Source organism: Nilaparvata lugens, chromosome 6 (assembly GCF_014356525.2).
Source record: "Nilaparvata lugens isolate BPH chromosome 6, ASM1435652v1, whole genome shotgun sequence".
Taxonomy (NCBI): Eukaryota; Metazoa; Arthropoda; class Insecta; order Hemiptera; family Delphacidae; genus Nilaparvata; species Nilaparvata lugens.
In genome coordinates, this window is record NC_052509.1 from 4,763,892 (window position 1) to 4,781,944 (window position 18,053).

The window sequence follows — 18,053 nt, forward strand, 5'->3', positions numbered from 1 at the left end:
CACAAACCTGTCCAATCAAACAGTCACTGCCTTCAATATATTCAAGATTAATTGCTGAATAACACTGAGAAACATACCATGTCCTAACACATAGCTCATAAATGATATACATGTTACTTTTTGTGTAGTTGAGAAGTTGATATTGTAGTAATTATTCATATTAAATAATTTCTTAGTCTTTTTATTTAATATACATGTTATATTGTGTAGTATATAGATGAAAGGAGAAATACATCAAGGAACTCATGTTCCAACAGATATCTCATACATAAATATTTAGTATTTATGTATGCAATATGTTTTACATATAAGTAATAATGTAGATAGATAATCCAACACTCAATCATAACATTTCCAGCACAATTTTCAAGTCTACCTCACTTCTTGTGTTTCAAACATAGCGTGATATGTTATGCAATGTATTGAATAAAATACTGTGTAATGTTTTCGGGCATGCGCGTCTGTTACTCAACAAACGGTTTTTAATAGCAGTCTGAGAGGCCATTTTGTATTCTGTTCCTTTCATTATTCATCCTGCTGTATGGGGGGGACAAGGCTTGCTCTATTACCTTTTCGCACGCCAACTCTTAACATGTAAACAAGCCTACTAAAAATTGTTTTTCCTTCAGTTACGTTGAAAAGTGGCCATTGCTGCACTGATTACAGAACGCAAAGAATCACTTTTCCGCTCTAGTGCGGGAAATATTTTTCTGCACTCCAGATTTGCAACATGGCAACGCAAATTACTTAGTAGGTTATATGGAGCAACAGTGCAGCAAAATCAAAATGAAGTTGGTAACAGTGACTGCTGTGGCTGCTATAGTGAGCAGAGGTGCAACGAAGCACAACGCGCTAATTATTACTATTATATATTATAACGAGGACAGCAACAGCACAGTGCCACCACAGCACACACCACACAGCTGCCCCCCGCCATTCAAACACTACTAAGTTATTTGATGGATTTCAGGCAATTTTACCCATAATTACCCACTTTTCATATTCAATGGTAACTGTAGGAAAAACTTAATGTGAAATACGTGCGCAAAGTTCCTCTGCTGCACTCAAGAAACCATTCCGCCCTCGCCTACGGCTCGGGCGTAAACGTTTCTTTCGGTGCAGCAAACTGTCACTTTGCGCACTAGTTGCACAAATAACTAATTTCAAACATTATACAGTCGACAATATTTTTCAGTACACAATTTACTTCCGTTCACCCCCCTCATTCCTTCAAATTCCCTCCCCTCTTACAAAACCCCCACCCCCGAAGCATGTTGTACACAAGGAGGAAGAATATAATTTAGTAATTTTATGTATTTGAGTAGTTGTATATAACATAAGGTATAGTTATGCTATCTTTTCTCTATGATATATAAGTGAATGTATAAAAAATGATATTTTAGTAGAACTGTATATATAACTGAATATATACAGTGTGTATATGTACACTGAGTACTATATATACCAGAAGAGCATATCTGGCTCATTTGTAAGCCAGAATTGTAAATCAACTTCCTTCCTGCAACAGAATGTATCCTCTTACCGTATAAAATTGTTCAGAACAGGTGAATTAACTGCAGCATGCAATGTTTACTGGGGAGGTTGTGGAGTATGAATATTACGCATATATATTGTGTATATTAGGACGGGGTGTACATTGAAGATAGCCAGGAGTAGATGTGACGGGAAGTGGAGTTTTGTAGTGGGAGTGGAGGTGACAAAAATAAATTCGTGGCTAAGTGGAAAAAGAAAATTGTTTTGAAATCTTGAATTTTCATCCACAGTCAACATTTTCCTTTTTCATAGCACATTTATGCCCGGTCTCACCAAACCTCATTGAAGATATTAGAACATGGTCAAGCCGAGTTTGATAGTTCTAGCGAAACTGACATTTTACTGTTGTAAAATGTACCTGACTTGACCATGTTGGAATGCCTTGACCAAGTTTGGTGAAACCGGACATAAGGATTTCGAGAACAACTGTATTTGTATTAGCGAACAATTCAAAACGTTTGACAGGGACCAATGAAAAAAGTTGAGCCAGCTCCTAAAATTGTTCTGATTGTTTTACTAAAGCAAGCTTAGCTGAGACTTGAAATATTCTACATGTAATTCCCTCATAAACAGTTTAAGGTTATATAATTTATAAGACTATATTAATCAATATATTGTATTGGTAAATTTATTGGGAGCTGATCATTCCAATTTTTCTATAGCTATAGATAGTGAGAATAAGTAGTAATAATTTTCCAATCTATTGTATCTATTATATCTAAAGGATATCTATTGTATCTACTAAACCACTGGTCTTCCAAGATTCAAATAATACATATAATCAAAATAATAGCAAACGCAGAATAACTGAAATGATATTCGATCGATTGTATGATTACAAGTCTGTGTTTCTTCAGTGGTTCCAAATTTTCTTAACTCAATATTATTCGTTACTAGTGGTAATTGAGTGGAATATTTCTAATCAATTTATCAATTCAAGCCATCTAAATTCAAAATTTATAGTTTTCATGTTTATTTTGCACTAAAATTTTATAAAAAATTGTACACGTGAAATTCTAACCATATCAATAATAGCAAACGCAGAATAACTGAAATGATTATTCGATCGATTGTATGATTACAAGTCTGTGTTTCTTCAGTGGTTCCAAATTTTCTTAACTCAATATTATTCGTTACTAGTGGTAATTGAGTGGAATATTTCTAATCAATTTATCAATTCAAGCCATCTAAATTCAAAATTTATAGTTTTCATGTTTATTTTGCACTAAAATTTTATAAAAAATTGTACACGTGAAATTCTAACCATATCTTGTACTGTGTCACCTTTAAATTTGGAAGAAAAATAGCACAAGGACTACTGTACCTTCTTATTTTATCTACCAATGTTATTACATCAGTGTCATTTGCATTGTAAATGAAAATAAATAAATAAATTATTGGTGGGCTAAGTGGGAGAGGGGGCTCTTATTGCCTTAATTTCGCCCACATCACTTTTTGTGATGTAAAGTGAAAATAAAAGACATCTATTTATAAATCTAAAGATATCTAATCTATCTAAAGATATCTATTTTGTCTACTCAGTAGAAGCTCAATGATTAGGCTGATGGTGCAATAAGTGATAACATTAATTTTGCTGAGGATAGGGCTCACATGAGCTCTCTGATCGTGCATGCATAATATTAGAAATATGTTGATGGTTATGAAATGATAAAATATCATGATGGAAGATTAAAGGAGCAACAGTTTAATAAGTGGGTTCCAAACCACCGGTCACTTTCAGTAGTTTTCTATAACTAACAAATCAACTAGGACATTTGCTTAGCTTGCTAGGCTCTTATCTGTGTGTGGAAAGAATATAATAGAAAATATATTGATTCTTTATTTATTCATACAATAAGTACATCATCAAAATGTTAGGGAGAGAAAAAAATAAGGTAAGCTTGTGCTATTCGTCTCCCAAATTTAGATAAGATTACACATAGTTGAAATAGGTTGAAGTCTTGTTCACTTCACAAGTTCTATAGTGAGGTCCACGTTATAATGACAGTATTTGATCAACTTTGGTTTTGCTATCCTTGTCTATCATTCGATAAAGACGATGGTGCTATCCTTTTCTAGGTCAACAACAATGACATTTATGTTTTTGACAGTGTAAAAATATAATTAGTTAATGCAGAGAATAGAATTCTTATATCTTCATTCACTGCCATTATAACGTGGACCACACTATAGTCATTCTCACTTCACTAGTTGTTCACTTCACAATATAGAAATAGATATCTCATATCTTTGTGTAAATGCATTCTACCGTCCATCATGGAAAAAGAAGGACATGTTCATGAATTGAGTCCATTTTGCATGGGAGTGTTCTCTCCAGTCACACTATTTCTGAGACAAAGATGTTGTCATTTTGAGAAAGGAGACCACACCTTCTGGGCTTAGAGCCCTTCTTCAGCCCTAGACTCTAACTCTAGACCCTAGACCTCGTTCCGGTGTAATGAATCCCAGGGCAGTCATAGCTCCCTTCAGAGGTCGGATGTCGTATAGTTAGCCCACATCATTCGTCTCTTGCTTTTCCTTCTGTTTATCTCTCTTGCTTATCTTCTTCTTCTTCTTTTCTTCTTCTTCTTCTTCTTCTTCTTCTCCTTTCTTCTTCCTTTCTTCTTCTTCTTCTTCTTCTTCTTCTTCTTCTTCTTCTTCTTCTTCTTCTTCTTCTTCTTCTTCTTCTTCTTCTTCTCTTCTTCTTCTTCTTCTTCTTCTTCTTCTTCTTCTTCTTCTTCTTCTTCTTCTTCATTACCTCTTTCTATTATTATAAACCTCCTCTCATAGAATTTTGTTCTTCTTTCTCACTTCTAAGTCTTGTTTATTTTGCTTTCTCTCCTCCACCTCTTTCACCTCCACTTCCTCCATCTCTTTCTCTTATTATATTATTTCTCTCATCACCTTTTTCTTTTCCCTTCTCATGTCTACGTCCTGTTTATTTGGATTTTCGTCCTCCACCTCCATTATTTCTCACAAGTCTTACTGTTCTACTCTTCCGTGTTTTTATTATAAAATCTTGGCTTTTACTCCTCCTTTCTCTCTCTTCTTCCCAATCTTCTGTTTCTTGTTCTTCCTGATCAACTTCTCTTCAAAACCTTTTTTCATACTCTATTTTCCTTGCACATCTATCTCACTCTCTCCCTGTATTACTTTTGAAACTGTATCAAATCTTCTTTTTGACTTCAACAATGATATTTTTCTGCTTGTATAGTATTTCATTCTCCGAAGAATTCTTCTTCTTCTTCTTCTTCTTCTTCTTCTTCTTCCAGTATGTCTTCTGTCTCTCTCATGATTTCATGGTAATTTCATCCTCACTTTTATTCTATTTTATTTCTAATAACAGTCTGCCTCTTGTCTCTTTTTATAATTTCCTCCTTATCTTTTTGGTTTTCTTCGTCGTGTTTCCATTCTCACTCTCCCTCAAATTTTCTTGACACCGTCTTCTTTATCTGCTTTTATTGGACCTTACCTATTTGAAGCACCACTTACGTTTCTTCTCTTTTTCTTCCTTTTTCTTCATCTTCTCTTTTCCAACATTTCCAGCTCACCTTTCACTTTCTTCTCGTTTTCTCTCGCCATCCTTCTCTTTCTTCATATTTCTTCCCCACTTTCTTCTCTTGAACTCTTGTTTTCGATGAACTTTCTTCTCTTCATTCTTCTCTCTCCTTCTTATTTTATTCACATCTCTTACCCACTCTTGCTTTCTTCTCTTTCACTTTCTCTCTTCCATCCCTTTGTTATCTAATGAGACCATTTCTTTTTTCTTTTGAGTCAGCAAGGCAATACTTGTGTGTCCCCCGAATGACCGGAAAGGTTTTGAATCTATTGCTAGTCGTTTATTCTGGTCCTCGTCGATTCTAGTAATGAGGTGCTTTCTCAACATCTTGAATTGCCATGTGATTAGTAGGCTTTTGCGTGTTTTTCCATGGCAATAAGTTTCAGAGGGCGCAAATGTCCTCGAATGTCCGTAAATATTTTATGTTTTCTAAGATACAGTTAGACATCGTTGATAAAAACCCAATAACAAACTATAAGTCTCAAAGTGGAACGACCTTTTTTCAATTCGAATAGAAATCTGTGAGTTTTACTTTTTTTCATTATGAATCTATAAATCAATAATTCTATGAAAACCAATTATTTTTTTTAATTGACAGTGACAATGTACTGGGTAACCCCAAAACTTTGCTCCCTGATCATATACAGAATGACACAGAATAACTGGAACTTTTAAAATGCTATAAAACATTAGTGGGAAGGGCAAAAATGATTTTATTCAAACTCATGTTGAGTTCAAGACTTGCTATTTGAGAATTATTGATAACATATATCACTTTTTGACAATTACTTCTTTAAAATGGCTTCCTCCTGAACGAATACATTCTTGAAATCTGTGTTTACGATTCCTCATTGATCGCTGCAACATCTGCGTTTCCTGGTCCCATGATCTGTTCACCTGCGATTTCCTGTTTAATAGCAATAATTTGCAACATGATGAAAAGTAAAATGCACGAGTTCATGGCGCATAAGCTTGTACGAACCTTGATGTTCGTGTTACGTGTGTTGCAGATCCAACTGCTGCTGAAAACAAGTTATAGTTTTTGGTGAAATCAGGACTAAGTTCTGTGTTAGCTGTTAGAAATTGAGCTATGTTTGATGTTTGTATGAAGTTTATAAGATGTTTGTGTAATGTTTATATGTTTTTCGTGTGATGTTTGTGAAACGTTTTTATAATGTTTGTGTGATGTTTGTATGATGTTTGTATGAAGCTTATAAGATGTTTTTGTGATGTTTGTTTTTTGTTCGTGTGATGTTTTTATTATGTTTGTGTGACGTTTGTGTGATGTTTTTATTATGCTCGTGTGACGTTTGTGTGATGTTTTTGTGATGTTTGTTTGATGTTCGTGTGATGTTTGTATTATGTTCGTGTGGCGTTTGTGTGATGTTTGTATGATATTATGTTCGTGTGACGTTTGTGTGATGTTTGTATGATATGATGTTCGTGTGACGTTTGTGTGATGTTTGTATGGTGTTTTTATGGTATTTTTCTGATGTTTGTGTGATGTTTGATGCAGGCGTGGGCTGGGTGGGCTGGCGCAACGACACAGCTGCCCTGGCCGGTCAGCCGGTCGACATCATCTTTGAATTCGACCGCGTCAGGAACTTCTCGGCCATCTACCTGCACACCAACAACCTCTACTCAAAGGAAGTGCAGGTGAGCCATTCCATCTTCTACCAAACTGTTTTTAAAATTTCTTAGATGCTTGGTCAGATTTTGAAAAATATAGGACAGAATAATACTTCTTTAATTGGTTAACAGATTGACCTCAATTGATTCGATGAAGTGGCGAAGATCGGTTATTGCATCTTTCACCAAACTGTTTTGAAAATTTCGTAGATGTTTGGACAGATTTTGAAAAATTTAGGATAGAATAATACCTCTTTAATTGGTTAACAGATTGACCTCAGTTGATTCGATGAAGTGGCGAAGATCGGTTATTGCATCTTTCACCAAACGGTTTTGCAAAATGTGATGCACGGTTTGTTTGGATTTTACCAAAGAAATGAGAATCGAATGACTCATCTAATCAATAGAATTCATTGTTTAACTTCTCAATTAATTCGTCGATAGAGTGGCAAAGGTCAGTAGTTGCGTTTATCTTTTCCAAACAATTCTAAAAATGTGAAAAACGGTTTATTGAGATTTTGAGAATATTGGAAAAGAATTACTTTTCCATTTGATAAAGTGGCGGAGGTCTGCTACTCTTCATTTATACTATCTCTTTTTAAACAGTTTGATAGAATATAATACATCGTTTCATCAGATTTTGAAAAAATACAACAGAATGATGTGACGAAGGTCAGCTATTGCATCTTTATCAGAACGGTTCATCTGGCATTGCTTCCGTTGAATTACGTAATTTCACAGTGGCTACATTTCTAGAAACCGTGTATAATAAGGGACATATGCACCATTCACGTCGCTAATCTACGATTATAAATGAAGGTATGGTTGCCTTCATTAGTATGCGTTTTATTCCGGGTTTGAATGAACAGCTGATCGTTCTCCGTTTAAACCAAGGTACCTAGAATACATTCTAGAATGTATTCTAGGTACATTGGCTTAAACAGGAATGGTCTGCATGGGCCTGAGGCTATGAAATGAATATTCACCAGTCTCCGAAACATATTTTTATCATATACTAGCCGTCAGGCTCGTTTCGCTCGCCATATGCGTCTAGCCAGGGGGCTCCGCCCCCTGGACCCCCGACTGGATCGTCCAGAAATGAGATCAGTGGGCTCGCTTCGCTTGCCTGCATTTTTCATTTGATCATGCTTCATTCCATCAGAAAGTCAAAGTACTGATGAAGCGCAGAAAAGCTGATAAAAACGCTGATTTTGGGCGTATCTTTGATGAAATATTTAAAGTCAGCTCATCACAAAATTTTTAGACCCTAGCTAAACCTCTGTACCAAATTTGAACATTTTCTGTTGATTACTCTTGATGAAAGAACTGAGAAAACGCAAAAAACCGCTAATTTTGGGCGTATCTTTGGCGTTATTTCAAATTCCTTCTAACACAACATTATTACACCCTTGCTTAGCTTATGTACTAAATTTGAACATTTTTTGTTCATTTGTTCTCGATAAAGCTGAGAAAGCGCAAAAAAAACGCTGGAGAAACGCAGATTTTGGGGCGTATCTTTGGCGTTATTTCAAATACCTTCTAACACAACATTATTACACCGTAGCTCAGCTTCTGTACTAAATTTGAACATTTTTTGTTCATTTGTTCTCGATAGAGCTGAGAAAATGCTAAAAAACGCAGATTTTGGGCGTATCTTTGGAAATTTTCCCAAATCCGTTCTTGGTGCGCCTCTAAAGGGCCAACTGAACATACCAACTAGATTTGAACGTTTCTGGTCCGGTAGATTTTTAGTTCTGCGAGTGAGTGAGTCAGTCAGTCAGTCAGTGAGTGAGTGCCATTTCGCTTTTATATATAGATACCATTTTTGAGATTTTTGTTATTCGGGTAGCCCCGAATGCTATGAAGAATAAATTACAGTATTTTCAAATGAATTTCACAATGGATTTTCTACCTCCAGTTATATTTCTCATCGATTAGCCTAACAGGGGCCTATTGCATGTTATATACAAGCTAATAGTTTAGTTATTTCCTATTCTAATAACGAGCTGACTACTCAAATTATTAGTTTGTATTTCAACCACAGATTCGAGTATGTTTATTTATTCTTTCCAGTTATCTTTCTCATCGATTAGCCTAACAGGGGCCTATTGCCCCTGTTTATTGTTAAATACAAGCTAACAGTTTAGTTATTTCCTATTCTATTAACGAGCTGACTACTCAAATTATTAGTTTGTATTTCAACCACAGATTCGAGCCTGTCTATTTATTCTATGATTTTAACATGCTACAGGGTCCAGTTAGAGAAAACTCGTGTAAAAGTTACGTGACCCGGACTAAAGTGATTTTAAATTTCGAACAACATTATCAATAAATGTTACATACACAATTGGAACACGGAAATAACAAGGGCATTTTAGATTTATAATTCTCTCTGGAGTTGCTTGTAGGTAATTAATAAAGAAACCGCTTGTAAGTTGGGGAGGTTCGTGTCCACTTTGATAATGTGGAAACCCAGCAGGTAGCTGAGGTGAGAAATGAACAGCCTTATAGCAACTGTACTGTATCAAACTGTATTACTGTGAACTGTATTACTGTGGAATGTATTACTGTGAACTGTATTACTGTATTTGTAATGAGCTCCAGCTGATTCCAATTAGCAAACCACTCGTGCAACTTATTCTGAAACTCGTGTGATCACTTTTCATTCACTCACGAGCTGTCACGAGTCACGAGTTATTCATAACTTAATCACCAGTCACGAGCGGTGCAAATTGAAATTGGGAGGAAATATTAATTTTTTCTGGTACTATATATACGTTCTTCTCCGTAAAAGTTCGCTATCTCTGGAATCTGGGAATGATTGTTGGAATATATCTATACAAATGCACCAATTGTATAGATTGCGAGAAAAAATTAATAATAACTGGAAGAGAAGTGAAAGATTATGAAGAAGTGGAATGAGTATGGCATGTGGAATAAAATGGTAAGTAAGAGAGAGAGAGTGAGTGTGAGAGAGCTGAAAGGACAAATTGATAATAAGTGGAAGAAAGGTGAAAGATAATGAAAAAGTAGAATAAATTAATATCGCATAGAATATAGAATATCGCATGAGGAATCAGTTGGGGGTGAGAGAGAGTGGGAGTGAGACAGATAGCGAGTGATTGTGTGAGATAGAGACTGAGAGACAGAGAGAATATTGGAAAGAGAGAGATTGATTGATTGCCTTTATTAAGGGCGGAGTTAGGACTCCAGGTCCTCTTTGCCACACAACTTTTTACATTTCATACAAATGAATACTATGATAACAAAATCAAGATTGAAATCAATTAGAAAAATGAACAGAACATCTAACCTTCAAATTCAAAACTAATACAAAATAAATTTTCACAAAAATAAATTCTCAATAGAGATTCAAAACTATGCCTATGAAAAATGTCGATGATAACAATGAAATTTAGAGCTAAAACTCAACTAATATGAATAACAGTTGAATAAAAAGTGAAATAGAGAGTGGGAGTGAGAAGGAGAGCGAGTGATTGAGTGAGAGAGAAAGTGAGAGAAAGAGCGATAGAGAGTAAGAAAGAGAGAGGAGGGGAGAGAGAGTGGGTGAGAGAGAACTGGAAGAATAATTAAGTTGTGGATTGAACAGAACTTGTGAAATAAAAATAATGAGAGAGAGAAATAAGAGATTAATAAAGATGTTGAACAAGTTGGAAGCAAAGGTAAATAATGTGGTGACAGTGAGGTTATGAATAATATCTCTCATTAGGTTTGTTGGTTGGTTAGTCAGGTTGCTCCACTGCGGGGTGTTATCGGGTTTCTCTCTCTTTCTTTCATAATAAGCTTTCATAATAGTTCTCTTATACATTGTATTCTCTCTGGTGATGTGATGATCTCCATCTTAATAATTATTGTCTTTTCCTACAGTTACCTTAAAAAGTGACCATTCCTGCACTGATTACATAACGCAAAAATTCACTTTTCCGCTCTAGTGCGGGAAAAATTTTTTCTGCACTCCAGATTTGCAACATGGCAACACAAAATAGTTGGTGGGTTATATAGAGGGTTAGTGCACGAAAGCAAAAATTAAGTTGGTAACAATGACTGTGGTTAGATTTAGATAAGAATCATCTCAATGGCTACCCTACATTTATGATAAAATCCCAATCTAGAAATCCAAAACAAGAATAATGTTCATCTAAATCATAATTAGATAATCATCATTTACAAATTCTCATCATTTATAATTAATAATAGTTTTTTTCTATGATAATTATTATTTCAACTGCAAGAAATGAGAAAAGTAGCAAATATACATTATAAAATTCGAATTTTGAGGTTGAATGATTACTGTTCAATATTCATATAAATAAAAATAATAAAAACATAACAATACTACAATAAATATTCTCTGTTGTCTATGTTATTTTTATAAATATTTTTCAGTTTACTTTGAGCATTTTTCTTGGTAATTTGAGCAAAAGTCTAAATTTCTGAATCCTGTTTCTGTAGTTTTTAGCTGGATGAAACAAACTTAGGTACGATTCTTCCCGCTAGGTCGCGCGCTTGTCGGTTCAGCCATCTTGCAGCCATCCCAATCAGCTGCTGGCGTGTATTTTGAATGCAAATTTTTTGTTCTATCTGTATTTTTTCTGATTCTTGAATGAGTGAAAATGAAAACTTTGGCTAAGAATTTTCAACTTCAATTGGATTATTAATTTTTAAATGAATTAAGGCTGTTATTAATAACAGCATCACACACACAAACATTTGATGGATTTCAGCCATCATTTTACCTATAATCATTTAATCAACCACTCCTCATATTCAATGGTAACTGTAGGAAAAGTTTAATGTGAAATATGTGAGCAAAGTTCCTCTGCTGCACTCAAGAAGCCATTCCTCCCTCGCCTATGGCTCAGGCGTAAACGTTTCTTTTGGTGCAGCAAACTGTCACTTTGCGCACTAGTTGCACAAATAACTATTTCAGTATCACTTCTCTCTCCTGCTACTTTCTGCTCATTCTTGAATTCTTGGCCTCTTCAATCACCCAATGACTCTCTTCAACTATACTCCGTACAAATTAACTTCAGACTTGGAGGAATATGCAGCGCAGAGAAATGGAGGGAGATCAGCCAATTACAGTGATGAATAGTCATAGATGGAAGCGCAGTTGCCAATTTGTCGATTAGAGTTATTCAACTAAAGTTTAAGGATTCCAGACAGGAAACTCTGTAAGTTTAACATGAGCGCTTGAATACTCACGAAAAATTAGAGGAATGCTGGCTGGTTAGAACGGCAACTTCGCAGCTGTTGTATCCCTACCTCTGTGTGCCTTCTCTGTGCTGCGCATGTCCCTCCCAAGTATAAAGTTAATTTGTACAGAGTATAGTTCCTTTTTTGGGAATATTTGTTCTATTTCGAATTTCTCCTGTGAGGAAAAATATTTTCGTTTCTTTTTCCTTGTTCTACATTACCTACTGCATTAGAACTGATTAATATTGATTCCGTTCCTCTTCTCTGATCGTTTTTCATCATTCTCTCTTCCACCATCAAACTTTCTCATTATTGCTGATTCTCACTGTTACATTGTAATCCTGTTATCATTTGGTATACTATACTAACTCGACAATTTCTTTGTCTTTTCGTTTTTAACTATTCTGCTTATTTTTCTGTTTGATCTCATCTACCCAATCGCCTTTTTCATCAATTTCTCATTTTCTATCATTCCTTCTATCTAATAATCTTTTCGTTCACTTATTTTTATAATTTTCTTTCAGGTTTTCTTACTCTCACTGATTTTCTCTTCACTCTATCTTCCACCTCTTTTTAATTTTTTTATTCTTTCTCTTCCTCTACTTCTTGCATCTGGTCACATCTTCTTCAACCAATCCTACTCTCCTTCACTCTCTCTCTCACACCTTCTCTCATTCTCCCACTCTCTCTCTCACTCTCACTTCTTACCATCCATAAATTTCTTTCTCGATTACCATTGGACGTCCCATTTTCTCTCATCGCGTTCTCATTTAGACACAGAAGCAGCGGAAAGACAAACGACGCGTTTCGAAATTACAGCGCGCGATGATTTTCAAACGCGGATTTACTGTCGTTTTTTCAATTTCGATATAAATCCTCGACTGCGACGCGGGAAATTCAAATATCCCGCCGATATTAACGATCGTTTGTTACGAGTTTGAAGCTTGTTTGTTATAGCTTCCTGTTTGTAGTACTATTATTGGCATCTAGTTCCTGTTATTTGAACTAAAGTACTAATTTTGTATGTGCTTTGTCGATTATAGTACGAGAGAGCTTGGTTCTGGATTATCGTAGATATTTGTCATGCAAATGAATCATTCAGTACTTAAGAAAGTACTAGGTCTACAGCATTCAGAGTTGATAGAACTTGGTTTTATAATATGAACATTTCTTATTATAAAACCAAATACTACTTGCATTCAATATTCATGATTTTTAATTAAGTTTCTGGCATGAATATTGATGTTGTGGAACGTTTCCATAATTGAAGAGGCTTGAAATGTTGTCAAAAATCCACTTCATTTTAATAAAAATTAATATTCACGAAAGCATGCTCCTGTAAAATATTAATTTTTATTGAAATAAAGTGTAGCTTTGACAACATTTCAAGTCTTTTCATCATTTTTAATTATGCCTCAACTATTTAACTATAAAATATCTGAAAATTGTGACATAAATAGAGATTCTTTACCGGAATTTGAAAAGAAATGTATCATAAAAATAATTGAGATGTAATTTGTTTTTCGCCCCACTTGGATGTAATGAGCTGGTTTTCGTGCGTCATATGGAGCCCGAAGTGATTGTTTTCTGACCAGGCCGGTAAAATTTTTACGGCCCTAGGGCTGTAAAATAACCTTGAAGTCAGCTGATTCTGATTTGATGTGAACGTGTTTACAAAATAGTTTATGAAACGAAATCAGTTTATATGCTTCTAGAATTGAATAAAGTATTCAGCAATAAGATACCATCATTTTATTTGGATGAATGGAATATAAATAAGTTATATTAAAACTATTCAAATTCTATTTTCAGAGTAGGATAGAACTTCTAACCTCAACTTTCGCAGTCGACGATGACAAGCATTGTTGACATTCAGATTGTCCAAGTTAGTCTGCTAAAACAGCTGATCAAAAAACTTTTCATTATTTGTGTTTATTATTCAAAATCATAACATTCATACTAATATCATCTTATTGCCATTTGAAAGAATAAAAAAGTATAAACTCAACCTCCCATTTAAACATAGAATCATAAAATTAAAACATAAAACATTAGAACATAATTGAAAATTATGACATTTTATGACAGTTGCAATAAATAAAGGCCACTTGTGCCGTTCTATTGCACGCAAATTGCCCAAGCATATACTCACTAGTCACTTGGCGCCATGTGGTGGAACGGGTTGGTTGTAAGGGGTGATGTGGAGGCCAACTATTATTATTATTATTATTATTAAAAAACATAATCTTTTAGGTTATTTAGACAATTTGAATTCCACCCAAACTGAGATCCTCACCCTGTCGTGGTCGACGACGCATTTACGCACAAATGAAAACTTATTTTTTTGTGTGGCGAATAATAGCGTTCGCACCATGGGCAAAAATGTGTTTCCGGCTCTCAATCTTTTCTAGTCCTAAGCCTACGGCCTCGGACTTGAAAACCGATTTCGAGCCAGAAAAGTCTCATTTTCGGCCCTAGGTGCGAAATATACTATTTCGCCCCACTTGGATGTAATGAGCCGGTTTTCGTGCATCATATGGAGGCCGAAAATGATTGTTTTCTGACCAGGCCGGTAAAAGTTTTACGGCCCTAGGGCTGTAAAATAACCTTGAAGTCAGCTGATTCTGATTTGATGTGAACGTGTTTACAAAATGGTTTATGAAACGGAATCAGTTTATGCTTCTAGAATTGAAAAAGTATTCTGCAATAAGATACTATCATTTTATTTGGATGAATAAAATACAGATAAGATATATATTATAAACTATTCAAATTCGATTTTCAGAGTAGGATAGAACTTCTAACCTGAAATTCCGAAGTCAATGACAACAAGCATTGTTGACGTTGACATTCAGATTGGCCAAATTTCAAGTGTGCTAAAATAGCTGATCAAAAAACTTTTCATTATTTGTGTTTATCATTCAAGAATCAAAACATTTATAATAATATCATCTTATTGTCATTTGGAAGAATAAAAAGTATAAAATCAACCTCTTACAGAATTGGACATAATCTTTTAGGTTATTTAGACAAATCAGAATAAAAAATAAAAATACATAGAAATTTCCTGATATTCAGATTACCTCAGATTTGCTAGAGCTATGACCTTCCTGTTTTGCTTTCGGAAGTGCCTAATAAACAATTATTCTCATATTTATATTGTTTATTTCTCTGTGTGGCGAAAAATAACGTTCTCACCATGGGCAAAAATGTTTTTCCGGCTCTCAATCTTTTCTAGTCCTCGGCCTACGGCCTCTGACTTGAAAACCGATTTCGAGCCAGAAAAGTTTATTTTCGGCCCTAGGTGCGAAATATTCTTTTTCGTTACCAAGCTTGAACTGTTTTTCATTAATTATGTATTTTAATGTAAGCCGTTTTGGGTATATCCCGTGGATTAATTTTGAATATACGAGTATCCCATCACATTGTATTGTAATGTGATACAATGTATGAGTATCTCGTACATTGTATTGTAAATATTTTAGGTGCTACAGCTCATTGAGAGCCTTGACCTCCTTCAAAAAACCTCTCCATTCGTCTCTTTCGGCAGCCTTACGTCTCCATCCCCTGACACACAGCTTCCTAATGTCGTCCTCCACATCCTCCAGCCAACGCTTTCTCGGACGTCCTCTCAGCCTTCTCCCTCCTGGTTGTTTCTGAAGACCTTTTTCACAATTCTTGAGTCACTCATCCTCTCAACACGTCCCAGCCAACTCAAACGCCTCAGTTTGATCTCGTCAACAATTTGACATTTCTGGTACAGATACAGATCACGCAGCTCTGATTTGATCGTATTCGCCATTCACCATCAACATATCAGGGCCAAATATCTTTCTCAAAACCTTTCACTTCCAAATATTTAATAGATCCATCCTTCTTTGTCAAAAACCATGTCTCTGTTCCATACAGCACAATTGGCTTTATGACTGCTTCATATATTTGTATTTTCACTTTCCTTCTTTGTCAAAAACCATGTCTCTGTTCCATACAGCACAATTGGCTTTATGACCGCTTCATATATTTGTATTCTCACTTTCCTGGACAGGGTTTTGGATCTCAATTATTGGGTCAGAGCATAATAGCATCTGTTTGCGGCAGCTAGTTTTGCTTTTATGACAGTCTCAACATTATTGTCGTCTGTTATGATAGAATAAATAAATATAAATTCAAATAACCGTTCAAGAAAAATAACGAATTAATAAATTTGTCACTTTTATCCCATGACTCATTCGAACATCTCCACAAAAGAGGGAAAATTCCAGACAAATTGGTTTCAGCATGTGTTTGTCCCTCTTTGCAAAATGCATCCATTCACATCTGTCAAAGGAAAGCCTTACTAAGCTCACACATTCATTCATCCCCAACTAATGAATGACGATAAGTGCTAATCCGAGAGAGTAAAATTGGATTATACGTATCCATTTGACAATAAATGTCACTGCTACTTCAAATTTCAACTGGATGTTTTCTCGGAAACAGATAACTTTGTTTTGGGCCCTAGGTGCGAAATATTCTTTTTCGTTACCAAGCTTGAACTGTTTTTCATTAATTATGTATTTTAATGTAAGCCGTTTTGGGTATATCCCGTGGATTAGTAATGTGATACAATGTATGAGTATCTCGTACATTGTATTGTAAATATTTTAGGTGAATAAATAAATACTTACTTACTCCTTGGCGCTACAGCTCATTGAGAACCTTGACCTCCTTCAAAAAACCTCTCCATTCGTCTCTTTCGGCAGCCTTACGTCTCCATCCCCTGACACACAGCTTCCTAATGTCGTCCTCCACATCCTCCAGCCAACGCTTTCTCGGACGTCCTCTCAGCCTTCTCCCTCCTGGTTGTTTCTGAAGACCTTTTTTACAATTCTTGAGTCACTCATCCTCTCAACACGTCCCAGCCAACTCAAACGTCTCGTCAACAATTTGACATTTCTGGTACAGATACAGATCACGCAGCTCTTGATTTGATCGTATTCGCCATTCACCATCAACATATTCAGGGCCAAATATCTTTCTCAAAACCTTTCACTTCCAAATATTTAATAGATCCTCATCCTTCTTTGTCAAAACCCATGTCTCTGTTCCATACAGCACAATTGGCTTTATGACTGTTTCATATATTTGTATTTTCACTTTCCTTCTTTGTCAAAACCCATGTCTCTGCTCCATACTGCACAATTGGCTTTATGACCGCTTCATATATTTGTATTCTCACTTCCCTGGACAGGGTTTTGGATCTCAAATATTGGGTCAGAGCATAATAGCATCTGTTTGCGGCAGCTAGTTTTGCTTTTATGACAGTCTCAACATTATTGTCGTCTGTTATGATAGAATAAATAAATATAAATTAAAATAACCGTTCAAGAAAAATAACGAATTAATAAATTTGTCACTTTTATCCCATGACTCATTCGAACATCTCCACAAAAAAGGGAAAATTCCAGACAAATTGGTTTCAGCATGTGTTTGTCTCTCTTTGCAAAATGCATCCATTCACATCTGTCAAAGGAAAGCCTTACTAAGCTCACACATTCATTCATCCCCAACTAATGAATGACGATAAGTGCTAATCCGAGAGAGTAAAATTGGATTATACGTATCCATTTGACAATAAATGTCACTTCTACTTCAAATTTCAGCTGGATGTTTTCTCGGAAACAGATAACTTTGTTTTGGGTAATTGTTGCATAATTTGATTTTGAACTTCAAGTGCAACATGTGTCACAAATACATGTGTGTAACACATAGCCACGTGTAACACAAAGGGGAAATAATGCATGAATGAGGATTAAAGTATTGAATTCCGTTTGACACTCCGATTAATTTGTCCATTATCATTTAACAGTAATTGAGTTTGGTATTAACATGACATTACCATGGCTTGTATTACCATTGCAATAGAATGTATTTACTATATTTATAGCCTATCCATCGCGTCTCCCATTAAAAAACGTTGTTCTCATTCTAGATTTTAACCAAATTCATTATTAGATAATATTCTTTACTGTACTCCATTCTCTATTACTCCACACTCCATTTTAGTATATACTTTCATTCTGAAAAGTAATTTCAGATCTATCAGACTATCAGA

The 18,053-nt window shown here is 35.2% G+C and overlaps 1 protein-coding gene across 1 annotated transcript in view; it reads left to right on the forward strand.

The window, feature by feature from the left end:
- LOC111059179 (discoidin domain-containing receptor 2-like) overlaps positions 1–18,053 on the forward strand; it is a 566,524-nt gene that overhangs the window by 503,557 nt on the left and 44,914 nt on the right. Inside the window, 1 exon segment of the mRNA XM_039429976.1 lies at positions 6,630–6,769. Within this exon segment, the coding sequence (XP_039285910.1) occupies positions 6,630–6,769 (140 nt within the window).